We start from the raw sequence: 17,367 nt of genomic DNA, 5'->3' as shown, positions 1-17,367 counted from the left end.
ACAGTGACCAACTCATTCCCATTTGCCCAGGACTTTCCCAGTTTTAACACTGAAAGTCCCATACTCCAGGAAATCCTTCAGTCCCAGGAAAACCGGGATGGTTGGTCACTGTGCTTTCCAACCCCAGGGGCTCAGAACTCAGACTGCTGTGTTGGAACCCTACCAGTTAGCAGGGTGAGTGTGGGGCAAAATGGGGATAAGGTGTCAGGAGTCCTGTGGCTCTTAGAGAAGGTTCAAGTCCAGGATAGGTCAAGAGATACTGGGGAGGGGATATTTCTTCGAGAGGCTGGAAGAGCAAGGAGCCAAATCAGCCTGAAAGCAGATACCACACAGCAATGGTGGCTGCCCATTCTTTGAGGAACCCTAGAGGAATCCCCAAAGCAGAGAAGTACCCCTCTGCTGCCCTGAACAAAGCCAGATGAGCAGGCCTCTTATGAAGTCATCATAATAGAATCCCCTTTCAAGCAAACACAACCACTTATCCCCAACTAGGCACGAGCAAAGAATTCTCAGAGCAAATAATTCTTGTTAGGAAGTATGATTGTGTCAAGTCAATTGGCTCTGAGCCGTGACCCCCCTCCACTTGTGTCCTCTTAAATTCTAGCCCAGTGCTTCCACCTCTCATAATCAAGCCTTGGATGAACAAAACTGAAATCTCTCCCACCAAAATGGCCTCTGGATGGTATCTCCCCCGCCAGGTGCTAGAATAGTGCTTGGGTTGGGGCGCCTGGGTGGCTCAGTTGGTTAAGCGGCCGACTTCGGTTCAGGTCATGATCTCGTGGTCCGTGAGTTCAAGCCCCGCGTCGGGCTCTGTGCTGACAGCTCAGAGCCTGGAGCCTGTTTCAGATTCTGTGTCTCCCTCCTTCTCTGACCCTCCCCTGTTCATGCTCTCTCTCTCTCTGTCTCAAAACTAAATAAATGTTAAAAAAAATTAAAAAAAAAAAAGAATAGTGCTTGGGCATTAGGGTCGATCACCTGGAGGGCTTAATGAAATACAAATCGCTGAGCCCCGCTGTTGCACTTTCTGATTGAAAAGGTATAGGGTGGGGCCTGAGAATGTATATTTGCAACAAGTCCCTGCTGGTTCAGGGACTACACTTGGGAGAACCACAGTCCCAGGAACTCTGTATTTTGTGAAATAAGCAGCAGTGTACTCATACTCATCTCTTCCCACTATGGGAATCATGATTATGTAGGACAGTTGCAGATAAAAAAAATCAGTTTATTTAACACCCTTTATGTACCAGGCACTTTGTAGGTATTTTCTCACACTTTTACTTCCACTCCTCACAAAAGCCCTGTGGGGTAGGGACTGCCCCCATTTTACAGATGAGGGAACTGAGGCAGATGACCCAAGGTGACCCAGCTAGCAATGGAAGACTTCATTCTGATATATTCAAGGAGCCTGCTCAATAAACAAAAAGAATTTGGGAAAGCCCTGTAGAAAGGAGGTGTGTTTCAACACCTCCTATACAGGTGTGAATGTTGTTGAGCAAGACCATAAGGCAGCAAGAATCATGTATCCTGGCAAATGGTTCTCCCAGGCAAGGCATTCTGGAAGGCTTAAAAGTCCCCCACAGATCCATATTTCAATGAGCTGAGAGTCCCAGGCAAGGCTAGGGAGGAAGCAGCCAGGGGCAGCTGCCAGGATCTTAGAGAACCAAAAGACCTTGATTCTTACACAAGAAGTAGGGAATTATGGCCTTCTTTGGGGGGCAGTAACTCTTGGTGGGAAAACTGCATAAATTCACATGGGGAAAGGCTCATTACAATACCCAGTGCTGGAACAGAAAAAGAGCATGGCCAAGGTAGCAGCTCCCTGGGTGCTTGCTGACGCCCCATCAGCAGGACAGTCAGCAGTGGGAAGATGTGATGTTATGAACCCTGCCAACTCCAAGCAGGAGCTGGTGAGGGACTTCCCAAATGCAAACCCCAGTGAATCTTCTAGCAGTTGGAGGAGTTAAGACTATTGGGCAAAGGAGAGGTCAGAATGTGCACCAAATGACAGAAAACAAGGCATGAGTGGCTGGGGCTAGAAGAAACAGGGTAAGAGCTGGGCTCAGGAAGATGTGAGCCTCTATCAAGGTGAAGGGTGGGACTCAGGCCTCATTCATCATCGTGGCCCTGTTCCTGAGCATAGAGCTCTGGTTGGTGAATGAGTCCCTCGGGGCCAAGAAGCAGAGCAAGCCCCATATGCTCCCTGTGGGGTCTGTCATAGTCTGAAAACCTAACTTTTGTACAGTTCCCTCCTTAGCCTTGGTGGGTTTTATTTTTCCTTACTGCTCCCAGAGGAAGCCATCTGCTTTAAAACCAAAGAAAGGTTGTTTCAGTGGTCATGGGGCTCCTTTCTGTCATCCGGTCTCTGTGGCAAAAGGAATGACAACCAGGGGTGTCTTTAATTATGGTTTTAGAGTACAAGGTCTCAAAATATGCAGTGAACTGTGGGATACACACATGGCCTTGTCCTATGAGGGACAGGTCCTCTGTCATCTGGCCTGAGGTAGATGCTGGGGCCCAAGTCCTAGCACACCAGAGCCCTTTGAGGGGTCCTGAAGAGGGTGCGGTCTTCTAGTCTGAATTTGGGGCAGGGTCCAGTTGGGGTGGCTCAGATGACATGGGGGAAAACGCAAGGGTAGAGACAGAAGGCCAGGAGCTCTTGGAGCGGTGCTTGGAGGGCGACTGACAGACGGGAGGCTTGTGGTCCCCGGCTCAGCATGGGAAAATGGTTGCGGGAACCCAGTTGTCAGATGTGGCACCCGGATTCCTCCTCGCTGATTCTGCTGAGAAGGGAAAGGAAGGGGCACCTGTAGATACTCCTTTTCAGTGGACTTCAGTGTTAAGGGACTTCCCAAATGCAAACCTCGGGGAATCTTCTAGCAGTTGGAGGAGTTGAGACTATTGGGCAAAGGAGAGGTCATTCCCGCCCATTCCCGCCCATTCCTGCCCCCACTATCTGTCTGAGGCAGAAGGGAGCAGGGCCCACTGTGGAAATGCCAGCCATTTCTCCTGCTGCCCCCTCAGCATGACAGTGGGCAGGTTCCCTTACCAGGGCGAGGTGCAGAAGGCAAGAGTGGAGCTCCCGGGCTGCGTCAGGCTGGGAGCCGCCTCTCAGAGTCTCCTGGAACACAGCAGCTGCCTCTTCAAAACGCTTTGGTTCCAGAGGGATTAGAAAGAGCAAAGCTTAGGTATCAAGGGGGTAAATGAAATTAAAACTGCCCCTTTCTCTTTAAAATTTTTTTTTTCAATGTTTATTTATTTTTGGGACAGAGAGAGACAGAGCATGAACAGGGCAGGGGCAGAGAGAGAGGGAGACCCAGAATCGGAAACAGGCTCCAGGCTCTGAGCCATCAGCCCAGAGCCTGACGCGGGGCTCGAACTCACGGACCGCGAGATCGTGACCTGGCTGAAGTCGGACGCTTAACCGACTGCGCCACCCAGGCGCCCCATAACTGCCCCTTTCTCAAACTCGCCTAGGCCTCTTGTACTACTAAGACTGTGACAGTGTGGTACTAGGAGCTTTCCTAGAAAATGCAGTGTAGACCCAATCCCCATCCCATCCCACCCAAATTCCTCCTTTGCTTCCAATCTCAGACCCATTACCTGCAGTCCCATCAAGGCCTTGCCCAGGCGGAAGAGGCCTCGGGGCCAGCCAGGTTGCAGAGTAAGGGCCACCTGGGCATCAGCCAGGGCCCACATTGGTTGACCCAGCCGTTCATGGCAGAAAGAGCGGTTTCCAAATAACCTGATAAAGACAAAGTGGCCAAAAGTCTGGATCCTCAACACTTTGCCTTGTCCTGACCTCCGAGCACAGAGGCTAAGCCCCTACTCACCGATGATCCTGAGGGTTGAGCTTCAAGGCCTCGGTAAAAAGAAGCACAGCCTTGTGGTAGAAACCATTTTGGGCCAAGCTGGTACCCAGCTCTGGGGAGGAGAGAAGGCAGGAAGGTTCAGATGGGGCTAACCCAGAGAGGGGAGGGTGAGGAGGAAAAGAAGGAGAGAGATAATCTCACTTGCCAGCTCCTGGCTCTGCTGTAAGGCAGCTGCCGGTAGTCCTGGAGATGCCTAAGGATGGGGAGCAAAGTCAAGTGGGACTCGAGACCTCAGCCTCCCCAAATCTTTCTCCTTTGTTCAAACAATAAACATTGCAGTCAGCATCACCCAATTTACGTAATTTTTATGACAGTTCTGCAAGATGGTATCAGCTCTACCTTCCTGCAGAGGAAACTAGGGTCAGGGTGTCCGTGATGGAGCTGGACCCCAGGTCTCTTGATTCTAGAGCCAGAGAAGTCCTTCTACTGGTCACCTCACCTCTGCCTTAGGGGTCTGCCTGGGCCTTTCTTCTATTGGAGAGCTCCCTTCCTTCTGGTCCATCTTCTCTTGGGGGCCCAGACTTTTGCCTCGGGGCTCCTGGCTCAGTCCCTTGTCTCTGCGGGCACTGGGGGGCCAATCCCCAACCTTGCGCAAAGCCAGAGACACGAAAGTGCTAGATAGATCCAGTAAGTCCTGTGAGCAGAAAGGAGAGTTAGGAGGGGATGGGAATGAAGTATGTCCTGGAGTAGGTGGAGGGATAGGTGGGGGTGGGCAGAGACCAAGAAGGGAAGGAAGGGGAGTCTCACCTCTTCCTCACCACACTGTCCCTGAGCAGGGTTCCCAGGGCTAGATGGAGGGCTCCCATCTCTATCTGGGGTGGCCTTGAGCTGGAGGGAAGGCAGACAGGGATCACCCTGAGCTGCCTGCCTTTTCAGCTCCCACCCTCCTAGCACTGAGTGCTCCTCATACCTGCCTATAGACACTCACCTTGGGCTCCCCACCCTCCTGCTCCAAGCGTTCCTGTCGCCTGCGATCCTTTTGACGCTGCAATGATAATGACGATGATGCTGATGATGCATTATTTGAAAATTCTATGTTTTTTTTAATTTTTAAAATTTCTATTTTATTTTTGAGAGAGAGAGAGACAGAGCATGAGCAGGGAAGGGGCAGAGAGAGAGGGAGACACAGAATCCGAAGCAGGCTCCAGGCTCTGAGCTGTCAGCACAGAGCTGGATGCGGGGCTTGAACTCATGAACTGTGAGATCATGACCTGAGCTGAAGTCAGACGCTTAACCCACTGAGCCACCCAGGTGCCCCTGAACCTTCTATGTAAATACACACGCGCGCGCGCACACACACACACACACACACACACACACGTGCGCGCATGCACGTGCACACGCGCGCAATTTGTATCTTGAAACCAATTCTTCACGTGTACAATAGATTATATGACATGTACTGGGTTAAGAGCTTTGCATACACTCTCATCTAATCCCTACAACTCCAGGAGGTAGGTTTTGTGTCATCCTCATTTTACAAGTGAGCAAGTAGACACGAGAGCCACCAGGCAGAGGTCTCACAGTAAGAAAGAGGCAGATTCCAACCCAGCCGGTACAGTGTGACTCCAGAACCACCACATCATAGGGCTTCCACGAGACCTTCCACCTCTGGGCTCTGAGCTCCTTGGCCCCCCCTCTGGCAAGAGGGTCTACTACAGACCACCTTGGGTTCTTTCCTGTTCTCACAAAGCTTCCCTCTTTCCCTCTTCCAAATCCCTCCAGGTTCCCACTCCTTCTGCTTTCCAGCCACCTTCTTCTTGAGTCGTTTCTTCTCTGCTTTCTGTTTCAGGCGCTCCTCCTCAGCCACCAGCTCCTCAGCCAGGTGGTTGGCTTCCTGGAGAAGGAAAGGCAGGTGACGGGAAAAGAGAAAGAGAACAAGAAAACCAAAGGGAGGCCAGCAGTATGGAAGGACCTTGAAAGGTCCAGATTAGGGGAAAATACATATATGGGAATATGGCAGTTGGAGGAACCCTGGGGGAGGTGAAGCCCCTTGTTGACCGTCTCACCTCTTCAGTCAGCAGGAGCTTCTGGGGCATGGCCACCTCAAGTAGGCTGTCTGAGCCACCGGAGGCAGATGCAGAGGCAGAGGGGCTATGAGGGCAGGGCTCACAGGGCTCAAACCCTTGGGGAGGATACAGGAAGGACTTTCGGAGACCACAGTAGGTGCCCAGTCCCTCGGCCCCTTTGTCTCTGTCACTCTGTCCAGGTGTTTTAGCCTCATCACAGAAATGGTCCAGGAGGTAATCTGTCAGGAGGGATAAGAAAAAGGGAAAGAAAAAAGAACATGAGAGAGAGGAGTATCTGAGGGCCAGCCCTCCCCAGGGTACCAGCCTCGATCCCTGGGCCCGGCCCCTGCACGCCCCACCATGGTGCCACAGCTGCAGCCGCCCGCTGCTCCCATCCACATGGATCCGGTGCAGGCCCTGGGGATCACTCTCCACAAGCCGTCGAAGAAAATCCACTATGTCCTGGGAGGGGGAGGGGAGGGAGGCTGGTATTGGGGGGAGCTCTAGGAGAGAACGAGGGACTTGGCTGGGTTGACCCCTCCACCGTGGCCACCACAAACCAGCCACCCAGCCTGGAGAACCTTATTGGCTGACCTCTCCCCACTCAGCACCTTAAGACACACTGCTCTGGTTTTCCTGGTATCACTACTCTCCTGCTTCCCAAGGGTTCTGTGAGGCCTTTCAGTCCAGCCTTCTCCATCCATCATACAAGATCTCCTCCCCTTGACCTGCCACCACATCAGCCACACTGAGGCCCCAGAAACGGAACCCTCCTACCTGCTCTTCCAGTTATGTCCCTTGTCAAATCCCTGAATATGAGCAACCCCATATAACCTACTCGGGAGCTACCGCATGCCTGAATGAGAGCAGCAGTTCCTGGCTGGCCTCTCCCCTGCACTTCATTTGCTTCCCCTCAAACCAAGCTCTCAGCAGTTAGTTCCCTACTCAGCAACTAACTTCCAGTAATTCCCCACTGTCAAGGCCATAGGCAGGACTGAGTCTAGCTCCTCAGCCTGAGATTCGGAGCCTTCTGCAACACTCCCTGGCTGACCTTCCCAGTCTTCTCTGTAATTCTCCACTGCTTGGCTGCTTTCATCCCTCTGCTATCAGATCCCTTCCAGGATCTTCCTCCCAACTGTCCCCTGATCCTGGCTGTGAGCTTCTCATCACATCTTGTCTCACCTTCAAGGCCCAGTTCAAATTCCATCTGCCCTCAAAGCCTTCCCAGACCTCTTCATCTCCAATAATCTCTGCCTTCACTCAACGAAGCTCTACTCACATGCTCTGTGTTATACAATTTAGAACCTTATTATTCACTGCTTTTTATTGCTCTCTCAATTGGCAAGAAGCATGGAACTGGAAAGAACACTGTCGTGAAATGAAACTGCTTGCATCTTAGTTCTGGCTCTGCACTGCCCGGTTGTTTGATTGTGAACAAGTCATATAACCTCTCTGAACCTTGGCTTCATCATTCACAAGATGAGACAAGACTCTTCAAGACCTGGTCCGTTATGTTCTGGGGTTCTTATGAGAATCATTTCCCCAGTTACTGTCAGCTTTAGGGGAGAACAGGAGTCATCTTGTTCCTGTGTGGCCTAATCAGGCCTAAACAGAGCACACCCCTGACTAGGTGGTGGCCCACTGACTGAGAAACTTAGAAGTTACATGAAACTCCAATGTGCTAAACTAATGCATAGGAAGGACTTCAGATCACTGAGGTATAGTCAACTTTCTAAGCAGTTTTAGAGCCAGGGTTTCCATCAGAAGATTGTCCTGACTTCACAGCATCTTCATTTATGCTGCTGTGCACTTTTAGCAACACTTATTTTATTTTCAAACTCAATTGCCTGGTGGGTTTGTTTCAACTTCTAACTGGCCCACTCTAGCCATCTTTAAAAACAAAAAAGGATTACCTTGATCTTCTATTTCTCCCCAAAGCACAGTCTATGCTACTCTCTTAATTCACATCGCTGAACACAATCTAGCAACTCAGTCCTCCATGAATCATCTCCTATCTTCTTGTCCTACCTCAACCTACAGTGGCCAGTGGTCTCCTCTGAAGTTCCTACAACACACCAAGCGTGCTCTCATCTCAGGCTTTTGTACTTGTTACTTCCTCTCCCTGGAATGCTCTTTCCCCAGTGAATGGCTCACCCCTTCAGATCTCTTCTTAAACCTTTTCCAGGAGGCCTTCTCTGACCACTTCCTTTAAAAAGAGAAGCTCTCAACTCCACTCAGCACCCCCTGTCCTTCTTGCTTTATTTTTCTTTGCACTTTTCATATTTGGCATACTATATTGTTTATTTGTTGATTGGTTGCCTCCACTAGATGCTTCTAATTCATTGAAAAAAAGGAATTTTGTCTGTTTGGTTTACTGCTGTCTTTCCAGTGCCTGCAACAGTGCCTGGTATATAGCTGGTGTTCAATATGTGTGCTGACTGAGCAAAAGCAGAGACTGGTGAGGAGACTATTCTAACAGAGATGCAGTCAGAAGCTGGGTCTGAAGAACCTTTGTGACCCAGTGAGTTTGGACTTCGTCTTGTCAGTGATGGGAGTGGAGTGCTCAAGAGAAACAGCACTGGGGAAGATGAGTCTAGGGGTGGAATGTTTAGTTAGCAGGCCATAGGCCATAGAGAATGAGTTCTTGAACTAAGGCCATGGCAGTGGGAGCAGGAATGGAAACGATGCGCTTGAGTCAAGAGACACTTCCAAAGTGGATTTTAGTGGTTTCATGTGTGAGGTAAAGGAAAGGGAGGATTATGTACAATGATTCTCAGATTTATGCTGTAAGCAACTGGATGTCAGTTCGTGTTGCTAACCAAAATTAAGATTAGAGGAAAAGGAACCAATTTGCAAAGATGATGAGTTAACTTCTAGACTTGTTGAGTTTGAGGTTTTGGACAGCCCCAGGAAGCAACTGGAGACACAGATTGTCAGGGCTCCTAAATCTGATTCTGTCCTTCCCTCAATAACCCTATCACCTACTTGAGGACACCCAAGCCCCTGTGCCAGACAAAGCCTTTCAAGCCTCTCTCTTCCTTCTTTCCCACTGCATTTCTTACGGTTCCAACCAAACCACTCAAGTCCCACTTCGGTGAAGTCCTCTAAACTTTTCCTTGCCTCGGCGTCTTTGCTCACACTCCTCCCTCCGTTCGTAATGTAATATCTTATCCTAAGGAACTACCACCCACTTCCCAAATCCTCAACTCAGAAACCGTTGTCAACTCAATCCCGCCCACGTCCAGCACTTATCTAGGCAGCGTGGTTCCCGGGGCCCCACGCCCTCCATTTGTCACGCGCTCCTCCAGGCTCCACGGAGCCCTCAGAGCCCAGGGCATCGCCCGGCATAGGCGGGGCTCAGCACAGCTGGTTGGAAAGAGGCGTGACCAAGATAAACCGGACAAGGAAGAGCTAGGAGTCCCTTTTACCTCTGCGCCGTAGTCTTCAGGACCGAATTCCTTGCAGAGTTTGGGGACAGCAGCGACCTCCAGCGGACAGCCAGACCGCAGAGGACAGTCTATGGTAAAGGAAAGCAACGGCGCGTCACGGTGTTCAGGTTGGATGGGCCGGAGCCCTACGCCCACCGCGTGAAGCCCAAGACCCTACTGAAAACAGACCCAAGTGGGGCTGCCCTACCCTCCTGGACCCTCTCCTGTCTTGTCACACCTGCTTACCTAGCTTTATCCGCCCCACAGTCTTCGGAATCGGCGCCATCTCTCAACAACAGTAACCCGAAAGTGAAAGATGATCTGGTACTTGATACCCGCCGAAGGGCGGAGTAGGACAGGGTAAACTGCCATCTTTGTTACGGGCAGAAGCCTCCGATTACGGAGCGCGAGAGAGTCCAAGACGGTCCCGGCGGCTCCCGGGCGAGAAATGACGGCTCCTGGGACAGGGCGGAGTCCCGGCGGCAGCGGGCGTTGGGCTGTGCGGGGAAGTGGGACTCGTTAGGTTCGTTCCGGACTCGGCGTCCCATGGCCCAGGGGTCTCGCTCCGGTGGCTTTCTGCCTCCGCTCGCCACCGTGCCGCCGTTTTGGTCACAACCAGAAGGCGCTGTGGAAGAGCAGTGGGAGAGAAGGCAGGCGGGCGCTCTCGGCGGGGACTTTCGTGGCTGGCCGCGGCTGCCGGTTGCCGGGAGCATTCCCTGCCTGAACCCACGGCCCGGCGGAGCTCGGGGAGCGCAGCCGTGGTGGGCTGCGCCGGCGCCAGCAGACGCAGGAGAGCACCGCGAGGCGGGCGCTGCAGACTGGTGGCAGGAGCCGGCAGCCGGCCGCCCCATTCCTCCCGCGCTGCAGCGTCTCCGGGCCGTGTTGCTGCGGCTGCATCGTGAGCGGGAGCAGCTCCTTCAAGCCCGGGACTGCGCCTGCCACCTACAGACGGCCGTGCGCCTCCTGAGGATCCTGAGTCCCAGCGCGACGGCCCTTGGCCCTGGCCCCTTGCCTCAGCTGTGCCGCGACCTGCTGCTGCCTACCCGTGGGGCTGTCCTGCGAAGCGGCCCACGGGAGACTCCGGAGCCGCTACTCCTGGCGCGTCCCGTTGGACTGGCCGCTCAGCGCCTGGATGCTGCCATCGAGATGCAGCTTCGGGCTCTGGGTCGGGAGCCTGCCAGCCCGGGCTTGTCGTCCCAACTTGCTGACGTGCTCTTGGCACTTCCCGCCTACCACCAGCTGATGGGAAAAGCCTTGAGCCAAATTCCGGGGGCAGCGCGCCCTTTCCCACCCCTCCGTGTGCTCCACCTCCTGACGGGGGAGCGGGGTTGCCAGGTGGCTGGTCAGCTAGATGAGGCGCTCAGGGGGCCAGGCTTGCGGGACCACCTCCGAAGTCGGTGCCAGGAGGAGCGGGAGTTGCTGCCCGGGCTGCTGGGGCTGCTGGGGGGTGTGAGTGATTCAGCCAGCAGTGGACTGGGGCTTGGAGGGGCTGGAGCCCTGTGGAGCCAGTACTGGACCCTGCTATGGGCAGCTTGTGCTCAGAGTCTGGACCTAAGTCTAGGACCCTGGAGGGACCACAGGGCAGCCGCACAACAACTAAGTCAGGCACTGGGTCAGGGTGAGTGATGGGCCTGGGTGGGCATTTAGGAAGACTGGGGTCTCTTTCTTCTCCCTAGCCTCCTCACTCCCCTGCCAACCAGACTCCAAAAGCAGTCCCTTTAGAATGAACACCCCCACCCCACCCCTCCTCCCCACCAGTCAGACAATAGTATCTGGGCTTTCAAGGCAAAGTCTCATCTTCCACTCAAGTCTTGAGGCTTGGTGGAAGCCTCCCCTCTTCCCCCATCACTGAGTGGGCAGTGGTTCTGGAAAAGGGAAGCCTTCTTTTCAGGCTCCAAGTCATTTCTCCCACTAGCATCCCTGCCTCAGGAGTGTGAGAAGGAGCTGGCTTCTTTGTGTCGCAACCTATTTCATCAGTCCCTTATCTGGAATTGGGACCAAGGTGAGAAGGAAGGGGCATTGGGAGTGACATAGCCCCAGATTGCCCCTTCCTTATCAGACCATACCCCTCATCCTCAGGCTTCTGCCAGGCCTTGGGATCTGCTGGTGAAGATCAGAGCAGCCGTCCCTCATCCTCTCATACCACTGAACTTCTGCAACAGCTTTTTCCTCCTCTCTTGGATGCCCTTCAACAACCCAGGTCAGGGCTGCCCCTCTGTCAGCCTCCAGGTGAGACAAAGTACTGGGGATGGAGGAACAGAACAGTTGAAGGTATCCTCTTTATTCTTTCACTCTGTTCTGAAGCCTGCCTCCTCCCAGAGGGGTTCTATGACCCCTCAGATGTTTCATCCTCCTCTTCCCAGATCCTGCACCCCTTGCTTTAGGGCTCTGTACCCTGCAGACCACCTTGCTCTGGTTTTTGGGTAGAACTCAGCAGCATCTGGCAGCATGGGCCCCAGATTCTTTCCTGCTTCTGATCCAGAAGGACTTACCTGTGAGTAGCTGGGGAGTGGGCAGGAGAGGAGCCTGGGCTGGGCTGAAATCTCACTTCCCATTTCTGCCAAAGCCTCTATTGCATGAGGCGGCAGCTCTGTCTAGACTGGCCTCAGAAGAAAGTTTGTCCCTGGAGGTGGAGCAGCAGCTGGGCCTGGAGATCCAGAAGCTAACTGCACAGATCCAGGTGAGAAGAGCAGGGGCGCTGGCAGTGGCAGTTTAAGAGTCTGTTCTATGCCCAGCTTTGGGGTTAGGATGATGGTGGTGGTGATGGTGGTGGGACATCCCAGGGACTTGGAATCTCTAGAGTCTCTGCTGAATTTATCTTTTCTTACTCTGTTCATTTTTTGTTCTCTCTTTCTTTACCTTGTTACTATGGAAAACTTCAAACATATACAAAAATAGAGAGAAGCGTATAATGGACCCCCATATTCCTACCACTGAGGCTTTAACAGCTATCAACTCCTGGTCAATTCTGTTTCATCTGCATGTCAGGCTCTCATAACAGCCACTAATGATTACTGCCTAGATCCATTATTTCATTAAAGGGTGCAAAGTGGTGATATCCCAAGTCTATCATTTCTTCTTCATTTATTGGTTGAATTATTCCTATAAAGTGAAATTTGCCTTCATTAATTATTTGGTTACTCTGAAGTACATTTGATAGAGAAAAAGCCAGATAAATGATTGAACCTACCCTTCTGTTTACTAGCTTTGATATGATGTTTCTCTTTTCTAAATATATAACTTATATTTTTTTATTAAAGTAATACATGTCCATAGTTTAAAAAGTGAAACAGAATACTGGTGCCTCTCGGTGGCTAAGTTGGTTGGAGCATCTGACTCTTGACTTCGGATCAGGTCATGATCTCAAGAGCGTGGAGCCTGCTTGAGATTCTCTCTCTCCCTTTGCTCCTCTCCCCACCTTGCGTGTGCACGCTCTCTCTCTCTCAAAATTAAAAGAAGTAAAAATTTAAAAAGGTGAAATAGAATATTATTTTAGAAGGGCTTTAATGAAAAAACAATAGCACTTTAACTACCCCCACCCCACCTCTGATTCCTGTTCCACAGTGGTGACCTTCATCTACTCTTGTTTGTCTTCTAGTAGTTTATTTTCTTCTAAACTTATGAATAAAATTATTATACTTCTTTTTAATTTTTCCCCATTTTGCACAGTATCTGTTCCTACTATGGAGGATGTTTCTCCGTCTTTTTGTTTTCTCTCCCTGCCCAAGTTTCTCCTCTGCTCTGAATTATTCTGCTCTGAATAGGGGCGTGGCTACAGAGTTCAGGCTTTGTCCCTCTGCTCTTCTTCTCTCTGCATTCCTTTTATTTATTTATTTTTTAAATGTTTATGTACTCTTGGGAGAGAAAGTGCGACAGAGCATGAGCAGGGGAGGAGCAGACAGAGAGGGAGACACAGAATCTGAAGCAAGCTCCACGCTCTGAGCTGTCAGCACAAAGCCCAGTATGGGGCTGGAACTCATGAGCTCTGAGATCATGACTTGAGCTGAAATCAGATGCTTAACTGCCCCTCTCTCTGCCTTCCTGTTTGCCCACAGTGCCTTGGTGCTGTGCTTCACTCCCCCCTGCCTCAACGGTTTAGCCCTACTCTACCATCTACATCTGCCTGTTCCACCTCAATTTATTGCTGCCTCCTTCAACTCAACATACCCCAGAGCAGGCTCCTCATGAGGAAGTTGGGACAGTGATAGCCATGGGAACTAGCATGTCATTACATGTAATTACAGAAGCTCCATACAGGGTCTATGTCTCGAGCTGGTGGCTAGACAGCCTCAGAGGAGCAGCAGGGGTTACTGGAGGTGGGGGTGGGCAGTACATAGTTCCTTGGGGAAATAGTGGGGAGGTGGCCTGACCAAAGCACAAGCTCCCTTGGTGTGTGCATGTGTGTGCATGTGCGTGTATGCATGCATTCAGGCATATACACACTTGTCCAGAGATGGATGGGGGACTGTGGAAGAGAAAGCAGGTTGGCATCAAATTGTGGAGGGCATTGGACACCAGCCCACAAAATTTGGGCTTTGTCTTATGAATGATGGAGAGCCATGGGAAGAGCAGGAGGGGAACAGTGGAGACGGTGATAGAGTCTGATCCAGCTATACTGGTCAGGTTGGGAGATGAGGAGACATAAAAAAAAGGGTCCAGCTCTTGGTGGTGGTGAGAACAGGGACAGTGTGCTTACTGTGTTAACTAACCGTTGTGCAAAGGACTCTGCATGCCTTGTTCGTGTGCCTGGTGATTGCACTGTTGGGTGTCTGCTCTGGGCATTCCACTGCATATGGCACTGGGATGGAAAAGAAGAATCAGACATTGTGAGTTTTCTCCCCACCCAGACTGTAATGTCCCAGACAGAAAGACTATTTCATAGTGTGACCTTGTGTTTCCTCGGAGTGTTGGGTACAGAGAGATTCCTAACAAATGGCAGTTGACAATAGGGTAGTTTCCTTGGTATAAATAAGGAGTAAGGGGTTTTGGTTTTCAGGAGAAGAGAGCAAGAATTTGGATTTAGGGGGGCGCCTGGGCGGCTTAGTCAGTTAAACATCAGATTCTGTGTCTCCCTGCTTCGGATTCTGTGTCTCCCTCTCTGTCTGCCCCTTCCCCACTCGCACTCTGTCTCTCTCTCGCTCTCAAAAATAAATAAACATTAAAAAAATTGGATTTAGGATAGGCTATTGTCAGGATATGTACCAGAAGCCACATGGGCTCCACTTCCCCCAATCCAGCCCCCAGGTCCCTTCCTCTCTTCAGGCTTACAAGCATCCAGTTACCTTTTCTTTACAGAGCTGTCACCACATACCCCATTTCTTGGGGTTCCTCTCCAACGGGCTGTAGGGACCTCTCTCTATTTTTTTTTTTTTTTTTTTAGTTTATTTTCTTTGAGAGAGAGAGAGAGCAAGCAGAGCAGGGGCAGAGAGAGGGAGAGAGAAAATCCCAAGAGAAAATCCCATGCTGTCAGCACGGAGCCTGACTCAGGGCTCAAACTCAAGAACGGTGAGATCATGCCCTGAGCTGAAACCAAGAGTCGGACGCTTAACTGACTGAGCTGCCCAGGTGCCCCAAGAACCCCCCTCCCTTTTTTTCTTTTTTTTTTTTTTTCTGCCCTCTCCCATTACAAAAACATAACCTATCAAAGCACAGAAACCAAACCAGCCCATGGGCCTTTTTTGCTTTATGGGTTACAAAAGTAATGGAAGTAGGGTGTAAAAAATATTCAGTTTAAGGACATTCCAAAAGGTCCTGAATCTCAGAAAGTTACAGTGCTTGCTCCTGGTCTGCATATAGTTCCTGCCTTCCTTTCATAGATGGTGGAAGATCGTACAATTCCCCCTTTCTTTCTTCAGCCTCTGCCTGTCTGTAGATCCGCAGACCCCTCTCTCTAGCATTTGCTTTTAAACATTGGTAGTGGTGAGGGTATCTCCCCCTTTTTTCCTATTAATGTTCCTATAGAGTAAAATTAACCTGGAGGACTTCCAGACTCTGAACCAAGCTGAGAAGAGCAGGGTAATCCTATGACAATTGTCTATCATCTTTTCTGGGTCCAGGCCTTTAGGAAAACCCAATAAAGCTAGGACATCTTTCCTCAGAATTGCCCAAGCCCATAGAATTATGAATACAATTCTGTTCTGGGGCTTTATGAAAGCCAGGTTAAAAACCTGAGATTCAAAAAAGCATCATAATTTGGCAGTTCTCCAACAGAGAAGCCCCTTTTACTTTCTCCATATTTACACAGCTCCTGCCTGAAGAGTCACTAAGTCTCTTTTTTCAAGAATGTCATAAACAAGCCACACAGGGCTTTGAACTCTACATGCCACGGGGCCGGTACTGGCGGCATCATCTCTCTCCTGGTAACTCCTCTTCCCAGCATCCCCTTCCAGGGTTCCCAGGGGTAACAGTGTCCTGACTCCTCCAGATCCTGGCTCCACTTCTCTGTCTCCATCCTTATCCTTGCCTTCCATGTCCCCACAAATCCTAGCCATCTTCCCCTAAATGTTCCCTTAGGAGCTCAACAGATCTCCATAGCCTCATATGCTGTCCTTTCTCTTCTCTCATTCCAGAACTGCCCAGCATTCCCAGTGAGTATGCTGGGTTGGTGGTTCGCACTGTACTGGAGCCTGTGCTGCAAGGATTGCAGGGATTGCCGCCCCAAGCCCAGGCCCCTGCCCTTGGCCAAGCACTGACAGCCATCCTGGGTGCCTGGCTTGACCACATCCTCAGGCACGGGATCCGGTTCAGGTGGGGAGAAAAGGAGGCAGTGGCAGAGGGCTGGATGGAACTGGAAAAAGCAAGGGGGTAGATGGGGCGGAGCAGTTAGAGAGGCAGTAGAGGCAGGTGGCCACATTGTACCTTGGCCTTCAGCCTGCAGGGGGCGCTGCAGCTCAGACAAGACTTTGGAGTGGTGCGGGAGTTGCTGGAGGAGGAGCAGTGGGGCCTGTCGCCAGAACTTCGCCAGTCTCTGCTCACACTCAACATCTTCCAGAGGCTGGATGGCGCCCTGCTGTGTCTATTCCAGCAGCCCCTGCCCAAGCCTGAAGTCCACAGGAGGCCTCCCTGTTGCTGTGAGTCACTGTTCTCCAACTCCAGGCTCTCCTTGACCTGTCCTTGCTACTTTATGTGCTCCATCCCCCATCCACATCACTAACCTCATATAGTTGTCAAGAGTGGTGGTACCCCTCCTCCTGCCCACTGCCTGTCTTCCATTCCTGCCTTACTAGGTATATGCAATGAGGTCCAGACCATGGAATTGCCCAGCAGCAGCCTCAACAGCTTGGAGAACTTGGAGCCCCCTCTTCGGCCTGGAGCACCCCCAGCCCAGACAGCTCAGCTGCTAAGCACACTCTGGGGAGGGGGACCTAGCCCAGAGGCTTACCTGGTGGGAAATCAGCAGGCCTGGCTTGCCCTGAGGCAGCACCAGCGCCCCCGTTGGCACTTGCCTTTTCTTTCATGCCTGGGGACCAGTCCCGAATCCTAAGGAACCTGGGATGCCGAGGCAAAAATTCAGAGCTCCCCATCTCTGGCTGGAAAAGCTCAGCCATTTAGAAGTGCATGTTAAAGAAGCCTACATTGGGAGCCTGAAAGAAAGGATACCTGAGAACCACAAGCTACAAAGAACCTGGACTTAGAAGCTAAGAATCCAAGATCACTCCAGTGCCTGGAGTCCAGAGTAAAGGGCCAAACCACCACAGCCTGGAACCTGGAGGTCAGCATCCTTGGGAGGCTCAGGCCTAGTTCCCCAACAGTGAAGACATCTCAGGGCTATGGAGTTGGGTCCCTGGGGAAAGGGAAAGAGAAAAAGTGATAGAAAGCAGAAAGCCTAGATGCCACTTCCTCTTAAGTCCCAGGAGCCAGGCTGAACACACAATTCATCAGGAACCACAGAGGTGGAATAGGCATTTCTACATTTGGATCACTCCCAAGGATTGTATTACCCTATACTCCCTGTCTTGTTACTATTCAAAAAAATATTTTTTTTAATGTTTATTCAGTTTTGAGAAACAGAGAGCAAGCAGGGGTGGGGCAGAAAGAGAGGGAGACACAGAATCGGAAGCA

At 51.3% G+C, this 17,367-nt stretch overlaps 2 protein-coding genes across 12 annotated transcripts; one reads left to right on the top strand and one right to left on the bottom strand.

The window, feature by feature from the left end:
• Positions 1–1,201: 1,201 nt before the first annotated feature.
• On the bottom strand, positions 1,202–9,665 carry TTC31 (tetratricopeptide repeat domain 31). Of its 7 annotated transcripts, none has more exons than XM_043603768.1 (13): positions 9,553–9,665; positions 9,307–9,395; positions 6,238–6,340; positions 5,879–6,117; positions 5,623–5,706; positions 4,798–4,854; positions 4,617–4,697; positions 4,309–4,503; positions 4,011–4,062; positions 3,831–3,921; positions 3,601–3,742; positions 3,047–3,148; positions 1,202–2,780 (listed from the first exon to the last, which is right to left on the bottom strand). In XM_043603768.1, exons 1-13 carry the CDS (start codon positions 9,590–9,592, stop codon positions 2,487–2,489), a joined length of 1,569 nt encoding a protein of 522 aa, XP_043459703.1. In that variant the 5' UTR covers positions 9,593–9,665; the 3' UTR covers positions 1,202–2,486. The 7 variants fall into 7 exon arrangements, 6 of the variants coding, with proteins under 6 accessions (XP_043459703.1, XP_043459704.1, XP_043459701.1 ...); XM_043603769.1 differs by having other exon boundaries at positions 1,202–2,777; XR_006301018.1 differs by having other exon boundaries at positions 2,759–2,780; positions 3,047–3,218; positions 3,456–3,742.
• Positions 9,666–9,852: 187 nt separating this feature from the next.
• Positions 9,853–17,364, top strand: CCDC142 (coiled-coil domain containing 142). 5 transcript variants are annotated; one of them, XM_043603764.1, is made up of 9 exons: positions 9,853–10,924; positions 11,222–11,308; positions 11,386–11,535; positions 11,670–11,800; positions 11,873–11,986; positions 15,551–15,665; positions 15,876–16,053; positions 16,177–16,376; positions 16,533–17,364. In XM_043603764.1, exons 1-9 carry the CDS (start codon positions 9,853–9,855, stop codon positions 16,787–16,789), a joined length of 2,304 nt encoding a protein of 767 aa, XP_043459699.1. In that variant the 3' UTR covers positions 16,790–17,364. The 5 variants fall into 5 exon arrangements, with proteins under 5 accessions (XP_043459699.1, XP_043459698.1, XP_043459700.1 ...); XM_043603763.1 differs by having other exon boundaries at positions 11,386–11,577; XM_043603765.1 differs by lacking the exon at positions 11,222–11,308 and having other exon boundaries at positions 11,386–11,577.
• The last annotated feature ends 3 nt before the right edge of the window (positions 17,365–17,367 follow it).

This window comes from Prionailurus bengalensis, chromosome A3 (assembly GCF_016509475.1).
Source record: "Prionailurus bengalensis isolate Pbe53 chromosome A3, Fcat_Pben_1.1_paternal_pri, whole genome shotgun sequence".
NCBI classification, from domain to species: domain Eukaryota; kingdom Metazoa; phylum Chordata; class Mammalia; order Carnivora; family Felidae; genus Prionailurus; species Prionailurus bengalensis.
Note: the sequence above shows the minus strand (reverse complement) of the source record. Positions and strands in the feature narration are given on the sequence as shown.